Source organism: Stegostoma tigrinum, chromosome 43, assembly GCF_030684315.1.
Source record: "Stegostoma tigrinum isolate sSteTig4 chromosome 43, sSteTig4.hap1, whole genome shotgun sequence".
Taxonomy (NCBI): domain Eukaryota; kingdom Metazoa; phylum Chordata; class Chondrichthyes; order Orectolobiformes; family Stegostomatidae; genus Stegostoma; species Stegostoma tigrinum.
This window is the reverse complement of record NC_081396.1, coordinates 2,617,744-2,643,903: the sequence shown is the minus strand read 5'-3', so window position 1 is coordinate 2,643,903 and position 26,160 is coordinate 2,617,744. Positions and strand designations below refer to the sequence as shown.

At 44.8% G+C, this 26,160-nt stretch overlaps 1 protein-coding gene and 1 long non-coding RNA gene across 8 annotated transcripts in view; both read right to left on the bottom strand.

Annotated features, from left to right (window-relative positions):
* Nucleotides 1-277: 277 nt before the first annotated feature.
* Nucleotides 278-5,100, bottom strand: LOC125449125 (uncharacterized). Its single transcript, XR_007246838.2, has 3 exons — nt 4,903-5,100; nt 3,453-3,548; nt 278-3,022 (listed from the first exon to the last, which is right to left on the bottom strand). It is a non-coding gene; the product is annotated as an uncharacterized LOC125449125 (long non-coding RNA).
* Nucleotides 5,101-5,236: 136 nt separating this feature from the next.
* Nucleotides 5,237-26,160, bottom strand: part of LOC125449109 (zinc finger protein 239-like) — a 24,054-nt gene continuing 3,130 nt past the window's right edge. The window contains exons 2-6 of one of the 7 annotated variants that reach the window (XM_048524751.1): nt 24,805-25,617; nt 22,959-23,002; nt 17,171-17,360; nt 10,015-10,125; nt 5,237-6,620 (exon numbers count right to left, since the gene is read on the bottom strand). In XM_048524751.1, coding sequence (XP_048380708.1) covers nt 5,712-6,530 — 819 coding nt within the window. In that variant the 5' untranslated portion in view covers nt 6,531-6,620; nt 10,015-10,125; nt 17,171-17,360; nt 22,959-23,002; nt 24,805-25,617 and the 3' untranslated portion in view covers nt 5,237-5,711. Of the gene's footprint in view, nt 6,621-10,014; nt 10,126-10,437; nt 10,924-12,277; nt 15,833-17,170; nt 17,361-22,958; nt 23,003-24,804; nt 25,618-26,160 lie in introns of those variants that run through there. The other 6 variants (XM_048524753.1, XM_048524750.1, XM_048524752.1 and 3 more) reach the window with 6 other exon arrangements.

Sequence of the window (26,160 nt, the reverse complement as noted above, 5' to 3'; positions counted from 1 at the left end):
AGCAATGCCTCCTTGTTTTCATCCTCGTTTTCAAATTCCTCCATGGTCTTCCACACTCTATTTCCACATGCTCCATACCTTTCACCACTGACAGAACAGACAAACCTGAACGACACAAACAGGCAAAGGCTGATCATATTCGCCTTCTGATTCCTCAAATGACTCTTGCTGCACACAAAAAAGATTCACGAACCTTGTGCTGTTGCTTAACCTGGAAGAAAATTTAAGGAGGAGGTTTTCTAAACTGTTCTCCCCTCCCCCAGTCAGCAGCAGGAAGGCCATGCAAGTGCAGTGCAGTCCCACCATGGCAGCCGCCAGTGGTCAAGCTCAATCTGTATCTTTTTGGAGCAGCAGCCTCCGGAGAAAGGCGGAGATGCAGCACCCCAAGTGGCTTTTCGCTCTGGCCTGAGCCAGCAGCCGGTTGCTCTAGAAACCTTAGCTCCAGGATGAGCATGGGGAAAAATGTGTTGAGGCGGGTCTCTCATGTCAGTGCATCTGGCCTGCAGACTGGATCCTGAGGGCATCCCTGACAAGCTCAGCAATTCCTACTGTCTACTTTGGGCAAGCCCCAACCCTTCACTATGAACTTTATAAAGCAGACGTTGTCTTCAGGATCAGATTTCCTTCTCTGAGCAACATCTGGGGGAAAAGCAATATCTCCCCATTTCCATTTCTTTTCTCATCCGGGGAGGGATGGGTGAAGACTGTTCATGTGCAGCGACTGAAGAGAGAGGATTGATTGAGTAATATATTGTCACATGCACTGAAATACAGTGAAAAGCTTTGTTTACAAGTGGTTCAGGCAGATCGCAGTAAGCAAAGGATGTTGAAATCAAAAAGCCTTACAGCCAAGAAACAAAGTGTGGAGTTGGATGAACACAGCAGGCCAAGCAGCATCTCAGGAGCACAAAAGCTGATGTTTCGGGCCTAGACCCTTCATCAGAGAGGGGGATGGGAAGACGAAACTGGAATAAATAGGGAGAGAGGGAGGGGCGGACCAAAGATGGAGAGAAAAGAAGATAGGTGGAGAGGAGAGTATAGGTGGGGAGGTAGCCTTACAGCCATACAAGTTACATTGCACAGAGCAGGAGATCAAAGTTAGCAAGATCAGCATTATTTGAAACTACAGAGTCCATTCTTCAGTCTGACAATGCCCATGAAGAAGTTGTCCCTGAACCATGCTCGTGCATGTGTTTAGGCTTCCATACCTTCTGCCTGACTGAAGAGGTTCCAGGAGATCATTCCCGGGGTGTGACAGGTCGTTGATGATGCTGGCAGACTTTCTGTGGCAGCAAGCCGAGTAAATTGAGCCCACCAAAACATCAACTTTCCTGCTCCTCTGATGCTGCCTGGCCTGCTGTGTTCGTCCAGCTCCGCACTGTGTTATCCATGGTTGGAAGGTTGGTCTCCATGACAGTTTGGGCTCTCCATACCTTCTGTAGCTCCTTACTATTCCGGGCAGAGCAGTTGCCATATCAGGCTGTCATGCACCCGGAAAGTGTGCTTTCACTGGTGCATCTGTAGAAGTCGGTGAGGGAACCTTATGGACATGCAAATCAATCCAGGGAGGAAGCATACTTTGGAAATTTTGGTTCACATATATATCTTAAATTTATTGTCATTCTTTGCTCTCTCAGCTTCACCCATTTATTTGCCTGTCTAAAAGAGTGGCCTCTTTCCTCAGAGATAATGGGAACTGCAGACGCTGGAGAATCCAAGATAACAAAGTGTGAAGCTGGATGAACACAGCAGGCCAAGCAGCATCTCAGGAGCACAAAAGCTGACGTTTCGGGTCTCGACCCGTCATCAGAGAGGGGGATGGGGAGAGGGTTCTGGAATAAATAGGGAGAGAGGGGGAGGGGGACTGAAGATGGATAGAGAAGATAGGTGGAGAGGAGAGTATAGGTGGGGAGGTGGAGAGGGGATAGGTCATTCCGGGAGGACGGACAGGTCAAGGAGGTGGGGTGAGGTTAGTAGGTGGGAAATGGAGGTGCGGCTTGAGGTAGGAGGAGGGGATAGGTGAGAGGAAGAACAGGTTAGAGAGGCGGGGATGAGCTGGAATGGTTTTGGGATGCAGTGGGGAGGGAAAGATTTTGAAGCTTGTGAAGTCCACATTGATACCATTGGGCTGCAGAATATGAGTTGCTGTTCTTGCGACCTTCGGGTGGCATCATTGTGGCACTGCAGGAGGCCCATGATGGACATGTCGTCTCAGGAATGGGAGGGGGAGTTAAAATGGTTCACGACTGGGAGGTGCAGTTGTTTATTGCGAACCGAGTGGAGGTGTTCTGCAAAGCAGTCCCCAAACCTCCGCTTGGTTTCCCCAATGTAGAGGAAGCCACACCGGGTACAGTGGATACAGTATACTACATTGGCAGATGTGTCGGTGAACATCTGCTTAATATGGAAAGTAATCTTGGGGCCTGGGATGGGGGTGAGGGAGGAGGTGTGGAGGCAAGTGTAGCACTTCCTGCTGTTGCAGGGGAAGGTGCCGGGTGTGGTGGGGTTGGAGAGGAGTGTGGAGCGGACAAGGGAGTCACGGAGAGAGTGGTCTCTCCGGAAAGCAGACAAGGGTGGGGATGGAAAAATGTCTTGGGTGGTGGGATCGGATTGTAGATGGCGGAAGTGTTGGAGGATGATGCACTGTATCCGGAGGTTGGTGGGGTGGTACGTGAGGACGAGGGGGATTCTCTTAGGGTGGTTATCGCAGGGGCGGGGTGTTAGGGATGTGTTGCGGAAAATGAGGGAGACACGGTCAAGGGCGCTCTCGAGCACTGCGGGAGTGAAGTTGCGGTCCTTGAAGAACGCGGCCATCTAGGATGTTCTATCAGAGATGGGCAGGATTTAAGGGACAGTAAATTAGTTGGCAATTAAGCCCAAAATTCCATTTCCTTTCTTCATGATTTGCAGCACCATGCTTTAGAAGCTGTCTTTTGAGGTCTAACTGTGGAGAGAGCATCATTCGGTGAAATTGTCTTGCAACCAAAATCCCCAGCAATCCAGGATTGTGTCATGGTGAATACTGATGGAAAAAAAGAATAGGTTGCCATCACTGGCTGGTTGACAGACCATCAACATGTTAGTTAACAGCCGAATGCAATGACCAATTACCCTGTCAAACATTTCACTTCCCACTGGCCCAGATTGAATCCTATAACCACTATTAGCCCATCCGACTGTCAACATTCTGCTGTAAGTTAAGGCTGCCCTCCTCACGGTTTACCACCCGTTACTTTTGTATCATCTGCGAACTAACTGAAGAACCCTCCTACATTCGAATCATTTACATGAACCATAAACAGCAAGGGGCCAACACTGACCACCATGGGACACCATTGGACGCAGACTTCCAATCAGGAAAAAAAAACCTTGAACATTACCCTCTGCTTTCTGCCACTTGGCCGATTGTAGATCCAATTTGCCAAATTTCAATGGATTCCATGGGCTCTTACCTTTGTATTAGTCTCCCATGTGGGACCTTCTGAAAAGCCTTGCTGGCGTCAAAACAGAATACATCCAAAGTATTGCCCTATTGGTACATGTGAATACTGTAAAAAGTTGAATAAAGTTAGTCAAGCACGAACTCTCCTTATAAAAAATGCATGCTGATTTGATTAATCCCAGCCTCTCCAATATAAATTAATGCTGTCCCTCAGACCACTCAAAACGTCCCCTCCTTAAAACATAGAACAGTACAGCACAGAACAGGCCCTTCAGCCCACAATGTTGTGCCGACCATTGATCCTCATGTATGCACCCTCAAATTTCTGTGACCATATACATGTCCAGCAGTCTCTTAAATGACCCCAATGACCTTGCTTCCACAACTGCTGCTGGCAACGCATTCCATGCTCACAACTCTCTGCGTAAAGAGCCTGCCTCTGACATCCCCTCTTTCCTTTCCACCAACCAGCTTAAAACTATGACCCCTCGTGCTAGCCATTTCTGCCCTGGGAAATAGTCTCTGGCTATCAACTCTATCTATGCCTCTTATCCTTCTGTGCTAATTTCTTTATATTCTATCACAGACCTTCTCCCTCAGTCATCACGCTCACTGACACAAAGTATTCATTTAGGACTGTTTTTAAAAACAAAACAGGCCTATAGCCTTTGGCTACATGCATAGATTCCACTGTGGTTCCTAAATGGGCTTTTATCTCTCCCACATTACTCTGTTACCATGCAAAAACAACTGAGCATTTTCCCTTATTTTACCTGGCTGCAACAATTCATGTTCCCCTTACAGCTCTCCTTATCTCCCCATTTAAATTCCCTCTTGCGTATTTCCCCTGAATGTATCTGCTATCGGCTCCCTGCACCCCCTGGCCAAATCATGTCTGGTCTTCCTAAAATCAACCAATTTAGAACTTTTAATTGAAGCCCATCCTTGTCCTTTTCCGTAACAATCCTGAATCTTTTGAAAAGCTCTGATAATCATCTGTAAGCTGCTGCTCCTCTGGAACTTCAATCAATTGTCTGCCTTGGTCACTTAAATTTAAGTCCAGGGCCTCTGTCCTTATTGGGACTTCTACACATTGGCTTCAAAAGCTGCCCTGGATCTATTTTAAAAGTTCCTCTGAACCTTTCACACTATGATGACCACAGTTAATGTTGAGGAGGTTGACATCCCCCACTATCATGACCCAAATCCTTTACAATTCCTTGAAATTCGCCTCCTTACCAGCTCCACTTTTTCTAGCCACACGGGTTTATTTCAGTTTAAGATGTCATCTTTCATTGCTGTAATAAAGTCCCCAAACATAATTGTAACCACTCCTCTTTAGCCTCAATTCGCTGTTCTACATGGAGACCCTGTATCCATTCCTGCCTCTCTCTCTCAGCTATATTTCACTAATACGAATGTCATCGATCCCCACGTTTTAATTTGTATCCTCAACTCACCTGCCTTGTTCATCAAACTTGCAGCATTAAAATCAACGCCATTCAACCATGTCAAAATGCCTTGCACCTGAACTGATCTGAGAGTTGAGACCTTCCTGACGCACTTGTTGATCCTTCTCTTCTTACACTTTTGGATATTCTCTCTTGTTCTCATCCTGTTACAAAGTTAAATGCACTCCAACTGCACTTGTAACTAAACTTCCGGTATTACAGGCTATATCTCAATCTGGATGTGCCTTCCCCCAACTGCTTATGTGAAAGTCACTTACAATGTCATTCTGAGCGCCTGTGAGATAAGATAAAGGATTCATGCAACATAGCTTTAACAAAAAGCTGATTTGAATTTTTTTTAATAATAATCTTACAAACATCATCATAAACAGGAACTGAAAACATGGTTTGAATATAGATAACAACATCAAAGTCCAACACTGATAGTCACTAGGGACCTCGTTGTTTTAGCAGTCCAGATGAAACAAACTATGCAGGTGGACAGTCTTTACCCAGTGTAAATGTGTTGATTTACAGCAACATTACAATCATTTACAAAACATATCTGACAGATACACAACTGTATCAACATTAATCAGTACCTTTAGTACAAACAACCCAATGACCAACGTTCATTCCTTGCTGTGAGTAAAAGCAAAATCCTCCACCTGTGACTCTTTGTGAATTTGCTGGTGTGTGAGCAAACAGCAAAGCTTCTTACACAAACACAGATGAACAGAATTCACCTAGTGTCATTTCACTGGGGTGTCCATTCCCACATACAAAACAAGTGAAAGAGCTCTCTGTAGAGTGAACTATCAGCATGTAAGTTGAATGAGTAACTGTTTCTCCCCACTGTGAACCTGCTGGTGTCTCAGCAGGTTGGACGATTTGCTAAATCCCTTCCCACAATCAGAGCAAGTGAACGGCTTCTCTCCGGTATGAACTCGCCGATGTTCCAGCAGGATAGATGAACGAGTGAATCTTTTTCCACATTCAGAGCAAGTGAATGGTCTCTCCCCAGTGTGAACTCGCTGGTGTTCCAGTAGTTTAGATGAGCAAATGAATCCTTTTCCACATTCAGAACAGGTGAATGGTCTTTCCCCAGTGTGAACTCGCTGGTGTTTCAGCAGGCTGGATGAGGAAGTGAATCCCTTCCCACACTGGGCACATTTAAATGGTCTCTCTCCAGTGTGAATTCCCTGGTGTTCCAGAAGTTTAGATGACTGAGTGAATCCTTTCCCACACACAGAGCAGGTAAATGGTCTCTCCCCCGTGTGAATTCGCTGGTGTACCTGCAGGTTGGATGATGAATTGAATCCCTTTCCACAATCAGAACAGGTGAATGGTCTCTCCCCAGTGTGAATTCGCTGGTGTATCTGTAGGCTGAATGATGAAGTGAATCTCTTCTCACAATCAGAGCAGGTAAATGGTCTCTCCCCAGTGTGACCCCTCTCGTGTCTCAGCAGGCTGGATGACCGAGTGAATGCCATCCCACAATCAGCACAGGTGAATGGCTTCTCCCCAGTGTGGCTGCATGGGTGAGTTTTAAGCTCAGATGGGTCAAGAAATCCTTTCCCACAATCCCCACATATCCACAGTCTCTCCCCAGGGTGACTGCACTGGCATTTGGACATTCAGATGAATCTTCACAGGCTTTTCCACACACAGACAATATGTGTTTCTCCCCTGTGTGACTGGTGCTTTTCCCTTCAATATTCAAAATCCTGAGATAATTAGATCATGATAAACAGATTATCTGTCAGTCAGATCGAGATGTGGTTTCATTTGAAGTCTCTAATTGCAAAATTACCTTTCAAATAGAAAGCAAATTTATTGGAAGAAATCAGAAGAAAACACAGGTTGTAAAACTGACAGAAATTACTCCGGTCAGTTGTGGAGATGACACCTAAGGAAATTGCTGGATTATTACAAAAACCAAATAGGTTCATAAATGTCTTTCATGAAAGGGAACCAGTCAGTGTTTGCACAAAACTGCAGGAAGAGACAGAGGTAGAAGAGGCAGACGTGAAACAGAGGCATTTTATAGATCTACAACACAATCCTGTTCCTGTTTTCTCCCCACAATCTTCAATCCCTCTCAAGGGCAAATAACAAATTATAGTTGCTTGAAGTGGAGTTGTAGGTAGACAGGGTGGTGGTAAGGCATTTGGCACATTTACCTTTATTTGTCAGTGTATTGCATTCAGCAGGTGGGAAGTCTTCATAGGACATTAGTTTAGCCAATTTTGGAATACTGTATTCAATTCTGGTCTCCCTGCTCTAGCAAAGACATTGTTAAATTTGAAAGAGCTTGGAAAAGATTTACAATGTTGGTGCTGTGTTTGGAGAGTTTGAGCTATAGTGAAAGGCTGAATAGGCTTACTCCCTGTAGCATCAGAGGCTGAGCGGTTACCACACAGAGGTTTAGAAAATCATGAGGGACATAGATGGGAGAAATATCTTGGCTATTCACTCTAAGGTAGGGGAATTCAAACCAGAGGGCATAGTTTTAAGGTGAGAGGAGCAAGATTGAAAGGGGAGCTTCGGGGCAATCTTCTTGCACAGAAGATGGTGGACATATGAAACCAGCTGACAGAGATGGTGGTGGATGCTGAAACAATTGCAACATTTTAAAGGCATCTGGATGGGTACATGAAAAGGAAGGTTTCACAGGGATATGCTGGAAAATGGGACGAGATCAGTTTTGAACACCTGGTCAGCATGAACAAGTTGGACCAAAGGGTCTGTTTCCATGTGGTATATGTCCATGATTCAATGATTAAGCAAAATAGTGGAAATTTCATATAAAAGCAGAAAATGCTGGAGCTACTCAGCTGCATCTGGCAGCATCTGAAATGGTGTCAGCTGCAGGAACCATTGCAACCTTGAAGTGTTTTCAACGATCACACAAGGTATTACAATACAGGTTACATGCTAAGTGCTGGAAAATGGGGCGACAGTAAATAGGTGCTTGATGACCTGCATGGATAAAATGGTACATTGCTCTCTACTATTTTATGTCAGAGTCTCTGACCCCATTTTGCTCCATGTTTCTCTGTGACTCCCTCTTTCAGTATACTAGCAGATGTGGCAAACGTGAGGAATGCAAATGATACAGTGGCCTTCAGTGTCAGGATTTAAGTTCTGGAGTAGGGATGTCTTTCTGTAAGGGCTTTGGAGAGACAACACCTGGAGCACTGTGTGCATCTTTGTTCTCCTTTCCCAGGGAAGGATGACCTGACTATTGAGAGAAGATTCACCAGACAGATTCCTGGGGTGCCAAGGCTAATGTGTTAAGAGAACATTTATCCTTGTTAAATCCTCCTTTCTTTAGTCTCTGAGCTGCTGTCTGTATCACTAACCAACATTCTACTTCCAATTTCCTGATCTGAATCTGACCCATCTAAGCCTACATTTTGATTCCCATTCCCCTGCCATACTAGTTTAAAACCACACCAATGAAACCAGAAAAGCTCTCAAGAGGAGATCTGTCCCAGCTCTGCCCAGTGGCAACCAGTCAGGCTTGTATAGATCCCAACTCCCACAGAAATAGTCCCAATGCCTCATGAATCTAAACTCTTCTCTGGAAAACAATTTCTCCAGCCACACATTCATCTAATCTATGGTCTTAATCCAGCTCTCGCAAGCATGTGGCCCTGGCAGCAAGTGTGACATTATTACATTTTGGGTCTTGAATTTTCATGTGTCTCCCATCTTCCGAAATTCAGCTTTCAGGCCCATATCCCTTTGTTCGCCTGTGTTATTGGCACCTATGTAGTCTACAACCATTGCCTGTTCACCCTCCAGGTCCAGAATGTCCTATCCCTGATCCTGGCACCACGGAGGTCACATATCATCCTGGATTTATGTCAATGGCCACAGAAGTGCCTGTCTGTACCACTGATTATTGAATCCCCTCTCACTAAGCCCTGCCACTCATTTTTCTCCCCTTCTGTGCAGTAGAGCCACCCATAGCATAATGAACTTGACTTCCTGTGAGGCCACCCCCAACCATCTCAAGTATCCAAAGTGGTATATGTTTTTGAGAGAAGAATGACCACTGGAGACTCCTACAATTCCTTCCTGACCCTTTTGCTTTATCAATAGTCACTCATTTTCATCTGCCTGTGCCGAGTCTCACCTGCGGTGTGACCATCTTGCTGAGCATACTGTCCACAGCTTTCTTAAAATCATGGGTGCTTCACAGTGAGTCCATCCACAGCTCTAGCTCTGAAAAACAGTTAGCCAGTAGCTGCAAATGGACACACTTCCTGTACACATAGCCATCGGCAAAACTGGAAGCATCCCTTAATTCCCATATCATGCAAGGGGAGCACACCAGGGGTCTGAGGTTTCCTGTCATGACTTCCTTATAAATTAAACTCGTTACTCTCTTTAAAAAGAATTGAGCTAGGGATTTTTTTTTTTAAACACTTGTACTACAATCAAAAGCTCCCACCCGTACTTTAGGTGACATATTGTACTTTAAAATCTGCAAGAAATGAATCTGGAAGTATCACTTACCTATCAGTTCTTTCAATTTGGCCTGCGTTACATTCTGAACTGCCCAGACTGAGACTGAATTCAGTCTTTCAACTTCGCTGTCTCCCTGTCTCACTTCACTATTTGGTTTTCTCCCAGCTCCTAAGCACTGTCATTGAGCAAAACAGCACTCACGATGCAGCCTTATCATTTTAATTGTCTATTCATACCTACTCTGAAGCCAGCCTCCTGTACTGTTCCAATGCAGCTTAATGGGAGCTTAGGGAACAGCATCTCACCTTTCAACTGAGCACGTTAAAATGCTTCGGACTCAAGAATCCAGACTGTTCCGCCTCAAAGAGTGCTGGAAGTCAAGTCCATAAAGAATTTTAAAAGGAAATTTGCAGGTATTTGGGATTGGAGAATTTATGGATTGAAATTATGAAGTGGATGATTAGGACAAAATATGCCAGTTCTTTCCAAGACATGAGGTGTAATTTGGATAAATCTGTGATCCTCTCAGGTCAATATCTCCTTCCTGAACACATAACCCAGGAGTGATCTAACCATGAACTGGAACATGTTGTTGCTTTTAGAGTTACGAAACGTATCAGAGATATTTTCCCATGCACAAACCTTTTTACTTCCACAGTTAAATGCCAATGATATTCAGATTCTGATCATTCTGCTGATTCTGTTAGAACTGGTTTTGAGATGCTGGTCTGCAAATTATTCTCAATTCATATCCTATAAAACAATTCACGAAAGAAAAGTCACTGTTAGTCCAGGTTAGAAATTTAGAAATGGGAAACATTTCTCTTGGTTTCAGTCTGCAATATAAATCATTTCCAAATCGCCCCGCCCCCACCCGGAAAGCACGAGCATGCGCGCTGCACCAGCGTGCCCCCAAAAAAGATGGTGGCAATAACACGGGGCCTATCACTGCCCGAAGCCCACAGCCATTTTCCCGTTTGCTGTAAACGCAGGGCCGCTACTTTCTAATTCAAGTGAACGACCTAAACCGTGTGTTTATAAAACTTTCTGGCTCGCACTGATTACTTTTTCCTCCCGGTCTCCGCTGTCTGTCCCTCCCTCCCGTCACCACTTCTCGCACTCACTCAGCCACCATTACAGCAGCACTGCGCCGGCAACGGTAATACTCACGTGACCTGCTCGCCACGCCCCCTCAATCGCTCCCATTGGTTAGAGGACTAGCCGCATCCAATTGGTCAGTCAGTCCCGCCCAGCTGAGTTCTATTGGTCAGTGGCAAGCTGTCAGTCAGCCGAGTCCCCGTGCGAGCTGATGGGAGTGAACCTCCCTCTCCCTTCACCCTGAGATGAGCTTCATCATTCTCAGAGAATGTGCTGTGTCAGACAGCACGGGGTGGCCACTCTATCACTCGCGAAACGCCGCAAATCTATCCCAACTTCGCTGCCATTTGCCCAGAACCCTCCGAAACTTTCTTTAAAAAGTTACACTTTTATTTTTGTCTTTTTAATTTTTTTTAAACCGACAACAGCTGGAGAAGGGGATAGTAGGAACTGCAATTGCTGCAGAATCTGAGATAACAAGGTGTAGAGCTGGATGAACACAGCAGGCCAAGCAGCATCATAGGAGTAGGAAGGCTGATGTTTCGGGCCTAGATCCTTCTTCAGAAATGGGGGAGGGGAAGGGCGTTCTGAAATAAATAGGGAGAGAGGGGGAGGCGGATAGAAGATGGACAGAGGAGAAGATAGGTGGAGTGGAGACAGACAGGTCAAAGAGGTGGGGATGGAGCCAGGAAAGGTGGGTGTAGGTGGGAAGTTAGGGAGAAGCTAGGTCAGTCCAGGGAGGACAGACAGGTCAAGGGGATGGGATGAGGTTAGTAGGTAGGAGGTGGGAGGAGGGGATTGGTGGGAGGAAGAAGAGTTTAGGGAGGTGGGGGCAAGGTGGGCTGGTTTTGGTTGTATCAGAGATAATAGGAACTGCAGATGCTGGAGAATCCAAGATCACAAGGTTTAGAGCTGGATGAACACAGCAGGCCAAGCAGCATCATAGGAGCAGGAAGACTGACGTTTCGGGCCTATGTGAAGGTTCTAGGCCCGAAACATCAGCCTTCCTGTTCCCATGCTGCTGTTTGGTCTGCTGTGTTCATCCAGCTCTACACCTTGTTATCTGGGATGTGGTAGGGGGAGGGGAGATTTTGAAGGTTGTGAAGTCTACGTTGATACCATTGGGCTGCAGGGTTCCCAAGCTGAATATGAGGTGCTCTTACTGCAACCTTTGGCTGGCATCATTGTGGCACTGCAGGAGGCCCATGATGGACATGTTGTCTGAGGAATGGGAGTGGGAGTTAAAATGGTTCACCACTGGGAGGTGCAGTTGTTTAGTGCAAACTGAGTGTAGGTGTTGTGCAAAGCAGTCCCCAAGCCTCCTGCAGTGCCACAACAATGCCACCCGAAGATTGCAGGAAGAGCATCTCATATTCCACTTGGGAACCCTGCAGCCCAATGGCACCAATGCGGACTTCACAAGCTTCAAATCTCCTCTCCTGCTATCGCATCCCAAAACCAGCCCAGCTTGTCCCTGCCTCACTAACCTGTCCTTCCACCTATATCCTCCTCGCACCTCAAGCCCCACCCCCATTTCCTACCTACTAACCTCATCCCACCCCCTTGACCTGTCTGTCCTCCCTGTACTGACCTATCTCCTCCCTAATTCCCCACCTACATTCACCTTTACTGGCTCCATCCTCACCACTTTGACTGGTCTGTCTCCTGTCCACCTATCTTCTCCTCTATCCATCTTCTGTCCACCTCCCCCTCTCTCCCTGTTTATTTCAGAACCGACTTCTCCCCCATTTCTGAAGAAGGATCTAGGCCCGAAATATCAGCCTTCCTGCTCCTCTGTGATGCCGCTTGGCTTGCTGTGTTCATCCAGCTCGACACCTTGTTGTCTAAGAGCTGGAGAATGGCAGCATTGTTCCCCTTTTGCTGCACTCATATATTTGTATTACTTGAGTAAATGTGACAATAAAATCTAATTCTAATTCTACGTTCTAAATCTCTTTTGGAAATAACTGTTCCAAATGCCGAGTAAAATAAATTTTGCCTGTTCACCCTGCACTATTTGGCAATTATCTAAAAGTTGGATTCTGTGGTCCAAAATTGTGATGACTAATACGTCTCTACAAAACAGAAATCCAAATAAATGCTAATTTATTCATGGAGCGTGGTCTATGGTTTCCAGGCCAGTATTTACTGGCCATCTTTAATTTGAGTTGGAGAATGTGGCCGTTAACTGTCTTCTTGAACCTATGCAGTGCATGTGCTTTAAGTACACCACAGTGTTGTTTGGGTCACATTCTCCAACAGCCTCACAATCCTCCCTATCTTTGTAACCCCATCCATATCTGACAAAACTCTATCTCTGCAATCTCCTTCAGCCTCACAGTCCTCCCTACCAGTGTAACCTCCTCGGACTTCACAAACCTCCCTATCTCCGTAACCTCACCCAGCCTCTCCAACTCTCCCCATCTCTGTAAACCCCTCCAGCCTCACAATCTTCCCTATCTCCGTAATTCTCCCTTGAAATAGCTCCATAAAGAGCAGTCATCCTTTACTGACATGTATGTCGCTCACAATAGTGATGCAACTAGCTCAGGCATGGATTCGGGAATGACCAGAACCCCTGACATATCTGTCAGCGAGGATTTCCTGTTTGAACCAATTTCTCTAGCCCTTACACATTCATTCTTAGTTCTGTCATCTCCTGTATCCTCATAACCCTCACTATCTCCATAATCTCCTCCAGCCTCACAATCCTATCTATCTGTGTAATATCCTCCAGCCTCAAAACCCTCCCTATCTGTAATCTCCTCCAACCTCATAAATCTCTGAGATATGCACTTTCCTCTAATAATAGCTTTGTGTGAATACTCCATTTTGAATTCTTCACTTGGCGTGGCAATTTCAGATACTTAGGGCCCAAGCTCCAGAACTTTTTATAAATCACCCTGCCTCTTTACTCCACTTTCCAACTGAAAGATTTGACCATTGATGAGTCATCTCGTCTAATATCTCATTCTCTGATCTGGTTTCAAACGTTGCTTATTGTATTCCTCTATTGTATCTCAGAGGTATATGGTACAGTAAAAAAAAAGGCTCTGCAGCCATTGAGTCTGTGCCAGTTAAAAGTAACCACCTAACTATTCCAATCCCATTTTCCAGGACTTGGCCCATGGCCTTGTGAGCTTTCACAAGTCTGCATCTAAACACATCTTAAATGTTCACAGGACTTCTGCATCTACCACACTTACAGACAGTGAGGTTCAGTACAAATATCATGATAACATTACACACAGGAACACAGTACTTCAGAGTGTGTGAAATCTAGAGATCACCCACACATTGAAAAGGATGGGAGGGTCCCTGAGAGGGTGCAGAGCTGCTATATTAACAATGCTATATGTCCTGTAGTCATGGCCAAACAGTGAAGGTGGTAGATTTCAAATCTATTGGCTGTTTCTCACAGATGTGAGCCCTCCTAATTACTCATCTTTCCTGATTTTAGTCTGTGATATTGGCCAAATGCAGGCAAGCAAAGCTAGTATATTTGGGAAAACTTGGTTGGCATGGACACGTTGGACTGAAGGGTCTATTGCTGTGCTGTTTGACTCGATGACACAAGTGATCCTATTTAAAAGCTGGAAGTAACCAAACTTGTTAATCTCAGTTTGAGAACTTGTTCTTCAATATTAGGTCAACACATTCATTTTGATCATGTGAATTTGTTCTCCTCATGTTTAGAAAAACAATCCAAGAATATGAACGGCTGAATTTTACCAAAACACAAAGCAGGAGAGGAGTCTAAGCAGTTCAGACTGCTGAAGAACATAAAAGCCCATGATGTAAGGGGACTGGTTCTGGCATGGATAAAGGATTGCATGATTGGCAAAAGCAAAGAGTGGGCATAAAGGAGTCTTATTGAGGATGGCAAACACTGACCAGTGGAGTTCTATAAGGAACAATATTGGGCTCACAACTATTCACAATATACATTTTCGATCGTGACAAAGGAACTGATGGTACTGCAGCTAGGTTTTCAGTTGAGATAAAGATACATGGAGAGATAGTCAGTGTTGAAGAAGCAAAGAGCTGCAAAAGGGTTTGGATAGGCTAGGAGAATGGGCAAAGAAGTGGCAGATGGAATACAATATGGGAAACTGTGGGGTTATGCAATTTAGTGAGGAGAATAGAGGTGTTGACTATTTTCTAAATGGGAAGGGCTCAGGAAATCTGAAACACAAGCATCAAGAAAACTGTTTCAAGCTTTCAGAGCTTGTTATATTGTTGCTGCTTTCACCATTTGATCTTCCTTTTCCGGATATTTTCACAAAGAAACAAGTCTCGTTCAGATGACGTATTGCAGTGGAACTCACTACTAAATAGTGACTGGCACATAAATCCAGTACTTTAGGCTGCCTGTCACACTGCAACATCAAACACACCACAAAATAATGTTTCAACTGATGGAATTCAAACACAGTGTGAATGTGTGCATGCACAATAACTTCCAAAACCCAATCTTTTAGCCACACAATTGTATTAACATTTCAGTTCTAAAATCTGTGCATTTAACACAGCAGTGTTTAATATTATCAAAAAAAAGCCAATGAGCTTGACATCATTCCTTTAACTGTGGTTGTCTATGAATTCACTGGTGTGTTGGCAGGATGGATGACAGAGTAACTACTTTTCCACACATGGAGCAAGTGAATGGTTACTCTCCGCAGTGTGAATTTGCTAGTGTCTCAGCAGGCTGGATGACAGAGTGAATCCCTTCCTATACATACAGCAAGTGAACGGCTTCTCTCCAATGTGAATTCACTAGTGTTCCAGCAGGTGCATTGACTAAGTGAACTTCCCACACTCAGAGCAGGTGGGAGGTTTCTTCTCTGTGTGAACTCACTGGCGTGTTAGTAAGTTGGGTGACTCAGTGAATCCCGTCCCAAACAGACAGCAGGTGAACAATCTCACTCCATTGTGGACTCACTGGTGTTTGAGCAGGTTGGACAACCAAGTGAATCCATTCCCTCAAGGGTGTATGAAAGGTCTGTCCTCAGTGAGAGCTCACTGGTGTACCAGCAGGTGGGATGACTCAGTGAATCTTTTCCCACACACAGTGCAAATGAATGGTCTCTCCCAATGTGACTGCATAGGTGAGTTTCCAGCTGGTATGGGTAACAAAATCCCTTCTCACAATCCCCACATTTACACAGTCTCTCCCCAGTGTGACTGTGCTGGTGTTTGGACATTTGAGATGAATATTCAAAGACTCTTCTAGACACAGAACATGTGTAGACGGTCTCCCCAGAGAGAACAGTGTGTTTTCCTTCCATGTTCAAACTCCTGTGATAAATAGCTTGTGACAAATGGAGCGACTATCTGATCTGGATGCGGTTTTTATTGACTTCTGTAATTGCAAATCAAACTTTCAAAAAGAAAAGTAAGCAAGCAGTGGGAGGGAAACTAGAAGAACACACACAGGCTGTCAAATTGAGAGAAATTAATCTGGTCATTTGTGGAGCCAACACTTAGCAAGAAAATCACCATGTAAAGTGCTGGATTATCATCAATTCCCAACATCAGAACCAGCAAGAGAGGCATTTTATATATCTACAACTTAACTCTGTTAATACCTTTCTCCCAATATATTTAATCCCTTGATCTGAAGGACTAATGAAAAGTACAGAAGCAAAACTCCAGAAATCTGAAATAAAAACAAACTGCTGGAAATATTGGTTCTAAGAGAGGGTCACTGGACCCAAAACATTAACTTTGATTTCTCTTCACAGATGTTGCCAGACCTGCTGAGCTTTTCCAGCAACTTCTGTTTTTGTTGCTGAAAATACTCAACAGGTTTGCCAGTATTTGAAATGGTGACATTTGTACAAGGGGGAGAGCTGCCCCACAGTCTAGTCAAGCACAGTGGGATACAGTTGGGAGACAGTGACCCTGGGAGTCCTCAACATTAGCTCCAGACCCCATGACGTCTCATGGCTTCAAATGAAAGATGGACAATGAAACTTCCTACTGATTACCATGCACGACCCTCCATCAGCTGATGAATCACTGCTCCTCCATGTTAAATAACACTTACAGGAAGCACAGAGGGTGGCAATGGCACGAAACACATTCTGGCTGGTGCCCAACACCAAAATTAGCTCAGCAGCAGCACTACTGATTGAAACACTAAGGGCATGGCTTTAGAGAACCAACAAGAGGGAAAAACAAACTTGGCCTCATCCTTACCAATCTGCAAGTGTACCTGTACATGCCAGTATCAGTAGGAGTGACCACCACACAGAGCTTGTTGAGACAAAGCTCCACACTCAGGTTGGGAGAGCCCTGCATAGTGTTGTGTGGCACTACCACAGTGCTAAATAGGACAGACCTCGAACAGATCTAGCAGCTCAGCACTGGGCACGCATGAAGTGCTATGGACCATCAACAGCAGCAGAATTGCTATTCAAACACAATCTGCAATCTCATGCCACAGCATATCCCCCACTCAACCATTACCATCAAGCTAGGGGATTGAACTTGATTCAGGGCAGCAAGCCAGGAGCAGCACTAAGCATTCCTAAATATGAGATGTCTACCTGGTGATGCTACTAAACAGGACGACCAAACAGCATAAGCAGCAAGTGACAGGGTGAGTTTAGCAATCCCTTAACCAACAGATTAAATCTGAGCTCTGCAGTCTTGCCACACCCAATTGCGAATGGTGGTGAAAATTTAAACAACTCACTGGAAGAGGAAGCTCCACGAATATCCCCATCGTCCTTCATGGAAGAGTCCAACAAATCAGAGTACAATTTTGAAACATTCACAGCCATCTTCAGCCAGAAATAAAAGTGTCAAGTAGATAATCCATCTCAGCCTCCTCCAAGTTTTCCCAAAAATCACAGATGCCGGTCTTCAGGCAATTCAATTCACTCCTTGAGATATCAAAAAATGATTAGAGTCACTGGATTCTGCAAAGGCTGTGGGCCCTGACAACATTCCAATAATAGGACTCAAGCATTATGCTTCAGAAATTGCTGCTGTTCCAGTAAAGTGACAACACTTGGCAGCTTCCCAAAAGTGTGGAAAATTGTTCAGAAATAGCCTCTACAGAAAAGCCAAGACAAATCCAACATACCCAATTACTGCTCCATCAGTCAACTCTTGATCAGCAGTAGAGTGATGCAAGGCATTGTCAATAGTACTATCAAGCAGCACCTATGCAGCAATAACCTATTCAGATACATGAGAGCACATCTACCTGCCCACTGCCTCCTAAGCCACTGACCATCCTGATATGGAAATTTATTGTCATTTCTTCATTGTTGCTGGAATCCCCTCCCAAAGAACACAGTGAACCTACCTACAGTACATAGACTGCAGCGGTTTAAATAGGCAGGTCACGACCATTGGGTGAATGATCTGTAACTATTTGCTGAATTGTTTTGCAGGAGCACCTTCACCAAAAGATGCAGAAGTACAAGATGGTCAAGCATCACCATCACCATTGACAATGGGACTTTGGCAATAATTGCTGGTCTCTTTGGAGGGAAAAGCTGAGTTAATGTTTCAGGGTATACAAAATGAACTACAGGGAATGAAAATGGTGTGGAATTTGGTGGTCAGAAATGGAAGGGAATTGGACTTTCATGCTGGAAAGTGAATTCCTGACTGCGAAAGATCATGTGTGCAGATGAATCTGGTAAGGCAGCAGTGCATGTTCAGAGGATGGGCAGCAGTGGAAACTCATTTACACAAGTTTGATGGAAGTAACAGTAAAATACAAAACAGAGGTCAAATGTACACCTTATCAGAGGTTGAGGAAGTTAAATATTGATAAAGAGTTGATCAGGAGCACAAAAGTGAATTCAAGCAGTGTTCAGTAATATGATCCCTACTAATGAACACTGGACTGCCAGAAATCTTTTGACAGATCAAAATATTTAATGCAGGGCTTCCTGCAGTGAGGCAACAGCAGGTAACAGGTTTGATAGCACTGATGACTCTTTTTGGAGCTTTTCAGAATATGTTGGGGATAAGCGATATACTTAGATGCTGATGTTTAGTTTCCGCAGCTTCCAGAACAACGAGTTCTGTTTGAAGTCCGTAAATTATTAAGCTTTCAGTTTAGACAGTATTAGTGTAAGGAAATTCTACAGTTCAAAGAACGAATCTATGGAGAATCAGCTATGTAGAACTAAGGTATTTGATATGGAAGAATAATTATTCTGCATTTCAATTTCTGTAAACCAATGGTTTTGGGAAGTCATTTGAAAAGTTTCATTTGCTCTGAGTTTTAAGAGTTTTATCACTTGTCCTTGACACATAGATGACTTGTTTTATTTTCTATCATTAACATGATAAATTCTGTTCTCAAGGGAAAAAAGGTTGCTACATGTGAAAGTGCCAGAGGTGGAGCTGCATATTAACCAACTGAACATAATAAACATTTGATCAAGCCAGGTATCATTCTTGAATCTGAATTTTCCAAAACTTCCAACAGCTGGCATTATAAAAATTAGATCAGTTAATTCTAGTGGTAGCAAAACAATGGATGAGAGTTTCAGCAGCAGATAAGCTGCGACTGGAGTCCAGTGATGTTACTGAGGTTTGAATAGGCAGTCTTGGTGATAATGAGGTATATCAGTGGAAAGTCATTTGGAGGTGATATAGTTTCTGAACAGCCCTGCTCAGCTTCAGATAGTTACAAGGGTCTGGGGTGTGGCCAGTGAGGAAAAAGTGGAAATTGTCATGGGGTGTGAAAAAAACAGCTCCAGGCTTCCCAATACCTAAATTGATGAAATGCCATCTCATGGAGTACTGGGCATTGTGTGATTTGGAGGTGATGGTGTTCAATCACCCTGGTGCCATTGTCCTTATCGGAGGTGGAGACTGAAGGTTTGGAGTTTCTGTCAAACTTCTAATTAAGTTCCAAAGAAATGAATGACGTCTCTCAGCCTTGCCTCCTGAATTTCACTCCCTTCCAATCTCTCTCTGCCAGAGAAGCCAGAATCTTGTGTCAATCCAGACCAGGTCATGGACTCCCTTCCCTGAAGGGTATTACTGAACTAGGTGGCTTTTTAACTGTAATCCAACAGCTTTCTCAGTCACCTTTCTCCTGCTGCCAGATTCACAAATTACCACATTCATTCTGATCCATTTCAGAACCTGCCTTTTTGTTTTTGTCGGCTCTCTCTCTCCGTTCTTCCTGTTTCACAGCAATTTCACAGGGTGTTAGAAGTGGAGAATGTACAGTTGGGAAATATTGTACCAGGACCTGTCAGAATGACTCAGTTTATCATGACGTGAACATCACTGGACTTTGAAACTGAAAGGAAAAGCCCCGTTCACAATGGGGAGAAACCATGGAAATGTAGAGGCTGTGACAAGGGTTTTAGATCCCCATCAGCACTGGCAGTGCATTGGCGAATTTACACCAAGAAGGGGCTGTTCATCTGCTCTGAGTGTGAGAAGGGATTCAGTCAATTATCCCACCTGCTGACACACCAGCAAGTTCACTCTGGGGACAGAACATTCCTCTGCTCCAAGCGTGGGAAAGGATTCACTTGGTCATCCTGCTAAAATACCAGTGACTGCAAACTGGAGAGAGACCATTTGTCTGTCAGATGTGTGGGGAAGGATTCACTGATTCATCCAATCTGGTCAGCCATAGCGAGGACACACTGAGGAGAGACCGTTCACTTGCTCCGAGTGTAGGAAGGGATTCATTTGATCCTCTAACCTGCAGACACACCAGCGTGTCCACACTGGGGAGAAACAGTTTACCTGCTTAGTGTGTGATAAAGGATTTGCTGATTTATCAAGTCTGCTGATACAGAAGCAGATTCACACTGGGGAGAGACCTTTCACCTGCCATGACTGTGGGAAGTGCTTTAAATTCTCCAGGGATCTGATGCACCATCAGCAGGTTCACACTGAAGAGAGACCTATTAAGTGTCCAGACTGTGGGAAATGAACAAGGTTCTGGTAAATTGATTTGCCATCAACATATTCACACCGATGAGAGGCCATTCAACTGCTCTCATTGTGGAACTGGTTTCAGGACATCATCTGAACTCAGTGTACACTGCCGGCTTCACACTGGGGAGAGGCCATTCACCTGATCCGAGTGTGGAAAGCAATACATTCAGTTAGCCAACCTGCTGACGCACCAGCCAGTTCACACTGCAGTGAAATCATTCACCGGCTCTGACTGTGGGAGGGAATTCATGCAGTTATTCAACCTGATTTGACACCAGCGACTCCACAAGTAACTCCAGTGATTGGGTTTTGCTTTGAATGATATCAATTTGAAATGCCTTCAATGAGCTGTGAGGAACAGATAAATAAATGTGTTTGCTACTAAATATGAACTAGATTAATTCAACTATGGGAAATTTTTTCCTCCTGAAGTCTTTAAAAAGATATTTTTATGAACTTGTGCTGCTTGTCACAAACAGCAGAAAAGAATATGGTGATGGATGTAAAAACCATTGGGGTTTTCCTATGCAGGTTGGAATCCTGCTGCCCACACTTCTGAAGACACATGAAAAAAAGGCTGGTTAAAGGAGGAGCAGGACCAATTTGGGACCTCAGAAGTGAGGGACATTATTACTGAATAAACGTTTTACATGAGTCTTTAACAAGGAAGCAGAAATTCCCCAGCCATGGTAACACAAGAGGAAACTCAGTCAGGAGAAGGCTTGGACATTGATGTGGGGGACATTTTGGAGAAGCTGTCAGTATTTCAAATTGCTAAAGCCTCAGGACAGATGAGACACATTTAAGGAACTGAAAGAAGTGAGAGCGGACTTTGCAGGAACACTGGCCAGAATTATTCAGTATTGGGCAGCACAGTAGCTCAGTGGTTAGCACTGCTGCGTCACAACACCACGGAACTGGGTTCAATTCCACCCTCGGGCGACTGACTGTGTGGAATTTGCACATTCTGCCCCTGTCTGTGTGGGTTTCCCCTGGGTGCTCCAGTTTCCTCTCTCAGTCCAAAGAAATGCAGGTTAGGTGGATTGGCCAGGCTAAATTACCCATAGTCTTCAGGGATGTATAGATTGGGGGGTGGGTCTGGGTGGGATGCTCTGACTGTCAGTGTGGACTTGTTGGGCGGAAGGGCTTGTTTCCACATTGTCAGGATTCTATGGTAAGATTCCTTAGACTCAAAGCTTGTGTCAAAGTTCTGGAGAATTACTCAGTCAACCCAACCCGAGATGCACCAGCAAGTTCACACTTGGGACAAGCCATTCATCTGCTCCCAGTGCAGTCAAGGAATCACTCAGAAAAATGATCTTCTGAGGTACCAGCAAATTCACACTGGGGAGAGACCGTTCACCTTCTCAGAATGTGGGAAGGGGTTCCTTTGGTTATTCAGACTGTTGAAACATCAGCGAGGTCACATTGGGAAAATTCCCTACACTAGCACTGAGTCCAGGAAAGGAGGAGTTCCAATATCCAACCTGCCAAGAGGTCACATCACACTAGCGAGAGTGCCCTCAGCTGCACCGAGTGAGAGAAGGGATTCCCTTGGTCGTCTAACCCCTTGACGGGCCAGTGTGTTGACACTGATGAGACCTTGGCGGTGTCTGGACAGTCAGAACTGTTAATGCTCCTCTGAACTGATTCAGCAACAGCTTGTTCACACTGACAGTCATGGTGTCATTCAGCACAGAAACCAATCCTTCAGTCCAACTCGTTCATGCCTACCGAACTAAATTAGTCCCATCTGCCTGTGTTTGGCTCATATCCCTCTAAACCTTTCCTATTCATATACCTTTCCAAGAACAGCATTGTAACTGGTTGACATTTAATATTCTGGATAACAATGATGATTTGAAGGGCTGCAATATCCCTTTTTAAGGCTCAGTCTGAAATCTTTTCCCTTGATTCAAAAAATCTCAGAAACTTGTTCACAGTAAAATTATGAACTTTTACTTTGATTGCAAAGTGACATTTGGTGGCAGATCTACAATTCAATGTCTGAAAGCCTGCAATGATGAACATCTCCATTAAGAAAGTGCTGACAATTCTCACTGATTTGCACATTCTTGACTCTGACACATCAATTATGAATGAAATTTTGAAGGAGCATGAAACTGAAGATGTAAGTATTTTATAGACACATCAATGAAAAACTTCATGGTGGGGAGCTTCAACACCGGTTTCAGTCTGTTTTTTAATCTCACATTCTAAGAACTCTCCCCAGTTTGGCTTCTCTGACACCACCTGTCTCAAAACCCTTCTCTGGGCTGCAGGCTAAGCAGCCTATCTCTCTGCACCAGACTTTTGTAGATCCCACCAATCCTCTGTGATCCATACACTCATATAACAACGTGGGGAAGTCCCCTTGGGTTTCTTGTACATAGTGAACTTGTCATTACAACCAAAAATGACTATTTTTTGTTGGTTGAGCAGAATCCTATCATCACACACCACCACCACACCCTGAGTAGCTGGGCTTCCTATGTGACCATGCAATAAAACCACTACACCAAAAAATTAGAGGTGGAGAAGAATATACTTACTTCAATCCATCTGGTCACTTATAAATTTCCTTGAGGTGCACTATCTAAAGAAAATAATCAAGCATTGTTTCTTTGAGTATCATGGTTTAGTCTCCAAGACCCCTTGTCATTTTAGTAACCAAAAATTTTAAAGTTTAAATCCCCATTAAATTTAGAATCTGAATTCCGAAATTCTAGAACCTTCACCCATCTCACAACTTCACACTGGAGGAGAGACGGTTCACCTGCTCAGAATGTGGGAAGGGATTCACATCAGTGCCATCACTTCACAGCACTCATGCTCTCTTCTGGATCAGAAGAGAGATGCCAGTGGACTGGGCTAGTTTGATAGCAGTGCCACTGTCCTTTCCTTTACTGTCCTTCTCCTCCTCCCTGAGAAAATTTACTGAGGGGGAGGTGTCTCTCTCTCTCTTTACCTGTTCAGGTACGGGGAGGAACTCTGAGGGGGTAGGCAGTGTGCCCTGTCAGTTGCAGGAAGAGGCATATCCATTGGTCCGATTCTCAGGTTGTCTTTAGCCCGAGTCTCTCACTCAAGAGCATCAATCTGTACGTCGGCTGAGTGACATTGTACGGGCTGCCCTTTGAACAATTTGAGCTGATTAATATGATGCCACCCTTGTGTGCCTGTTCCCAGCTGTAATTTGCAGACCGAAGGACACAATTTTAGAATGATCACGTAAGGCCCAGCATACCATGGGGACGGAAAGCTTCTGGTGGGAACATTCTGAGCAGCACTGTGTCCCCTACTTTAGAGTCCACAGGGTTCATGTTCTTGTCTCACGGAAACTTTCGAGTTTGTCCCACCTTCCCTATATGGTGCCACAATATTGACCCTTAAATCCTCCTTAGGCTCAAGAGCTTCAACCTCATCTGTCTGTCTGTCACTTTGTGCCACGTCATCCCAGTGTGTGCTCCATCCCTGGCCAGGACATTTGCACTTTTATTTTGGGTGGAGTGGCCTTAACTTTTTCTGGAATGCTTTTGCCACCTATTACTGCTTTGAAAATGCTGTGAAAAGATCACTGCCTTTTCCCAAAAACGCCCACTTGTTCTTCCAGAAAAGCTAAAGCTGCCAATTCCATACGTTGGGCCCCCACATTTGCAGATATTTTGTCTGACCCCTCTCCCATAGCCCCCTATGGGTCTTGCATATGAACCACTAACCCTGTAAACCATTCATCCCCTATTACAGAAGGGTTGCCGTCAATAAATCTTTTTGGAATTTCCCTGCCAATATCACAAATCTCCTTGACAATATCACTCTCCCCTTTCAATTTCGGTTTAAAAAGACCTGTTAGTGTTCTCGGTACAAAATGTGACCATTCATGGGGCCAGAGGGTGGACGGAGCCTAGGCTCCCAGATTCTGGATTAACTATGTTCATGAGCGCTTGCCTGTCCGGCCTTTCTTGGGGCAGAGGGGTGCAATATCTTCCTGTGGGCTGGGGTCCCCACTGAGGGCACTCACAGGCAAAATGCTCAACCTGGCCATGTACAAAGCAGCAATTTTCACCTCAACTGGTCCATTGTTCTGCGTAGCCCAGAGCTGCTGGGGATCGGACCCTACCCCTCATTCCTCTAGGCCACGGGGACCATTTGTGGGGCTACGTTTTGTTTTGATGTCTTCTGCATTTCCCGTTCCCGTCTCTAACTCCCTGATTCTGTACTTAGCGTGTTTTACTCTAGATCACTGACCTTGCTCCTTGCCAAGATATGGGTCCCTGATTCTGAACCCGACTTATTTTACTGAGTCCCAAGAAGCCTTACAGTTCTTAAATATCCATGCACATACACTTGTCTAAAGACAGCTTTGGGAGCGCAAGATGTTAAAAAAAAAGTGTACATTACCCCGATTAGAGCTGGTTGAACTGGAGTTGAGGATGTTCTTCCTGCTCCCAAGGTTCCTGCTTCTTGGTCCTGATGTTGTGGAGTGTGAGAGAGACCCCTCTGATTTAAGTGGCTTCTTTTAACAAGTTATCTGAGTCATTCATGAGTACAGTGGCTTAGCTGTAGTTTGATGCAACAGGAAGGGTGTTACAAAAGATGGTACTGGATGTTGTAATTTTCCTGCTTGATGGAACCAACCCTCCGAGCCAAGCTGTCTCCACAACAGTTCTACTAAAACTCAGGTCTATTGTTCCGCACAAAAGCTTGCAGCAGTGTCTCATCAGCAACCCATTCAATCGTCAATCAAAGTGAATGGTTTGCATATCTGTCTGGCTTCATCCAATTCCCAACATACCGGTCAGTTGGCTAGTTTTCCCAGCATGCCATTCAGTTGGCTAATATTGTTTTCAAAGTCCCAAAACAGCTGATATTTTATTTGGAAGGGACATTCCACTACCTACACTTCTCCCCAGTGCAATTGCGCCGATGTATATCCAACTCAGGCAGGGATTTGAATCCTTCATCACAATCTCCACATTTCCCGGTCACTCCCTAGTGTGACTGCACTTGTGTTTCAACGAACCAGAAAACTGGCTGAAGGCTTGTCCATGCACAAGACGTGTGCAGGGTTTCTCTTCACAGTGAACTGTGCTCATTCCTTTCATGTTTAACATCCAACTACATTCTGGTTGTGATAAACTGAATGCCTCCATTGATCCAAGGTGATGCTGGACTTGTGATCCCTCACCGTAATCCCTCGTCCTCTGGCAACCTCTAAAACAGAAAAAAAAAGTGAGAGAACACCCAAAAAACACAAAGGCAGACTGCGACACTGAGCTGTATGAATGCGGCAATTTGTTTACCCAGCCATGAGACAAATTCATCATGAAGCCTGTCAAAATGTCCTAAAAACTGAATGCTCACAAATATCCATCAGGTAAGGAATCTGCCATCCCAGTCTAAACATGCACAAGACTCTGGCCTTTGAGGTAAACAAAAGAAACTGTACATATTTACAGCTTGATTAGATTAGATTCCCTACAGTGTGGAAACAGGCCCTTTGGCCCAACAAGTCCACACCGCCCCTTGGAGCATCCCACCCAGACCCATCCCCCTATAACTCATACACCCCCGAACACTATGGGCAATTTAGCATGGCTGATCCACCTAGCCTGCACATCTTTGGACTGTGGGAGGAAACCGGAGCACCCAGAGGAAACCCACGCAGACACGGAGAGAATATGCAAACTCCGCACAAACAATTACCTGCGGCTGGAATCGAACCCGGGTCCCTGGTGCTGTGAGGCGGCAGTACGA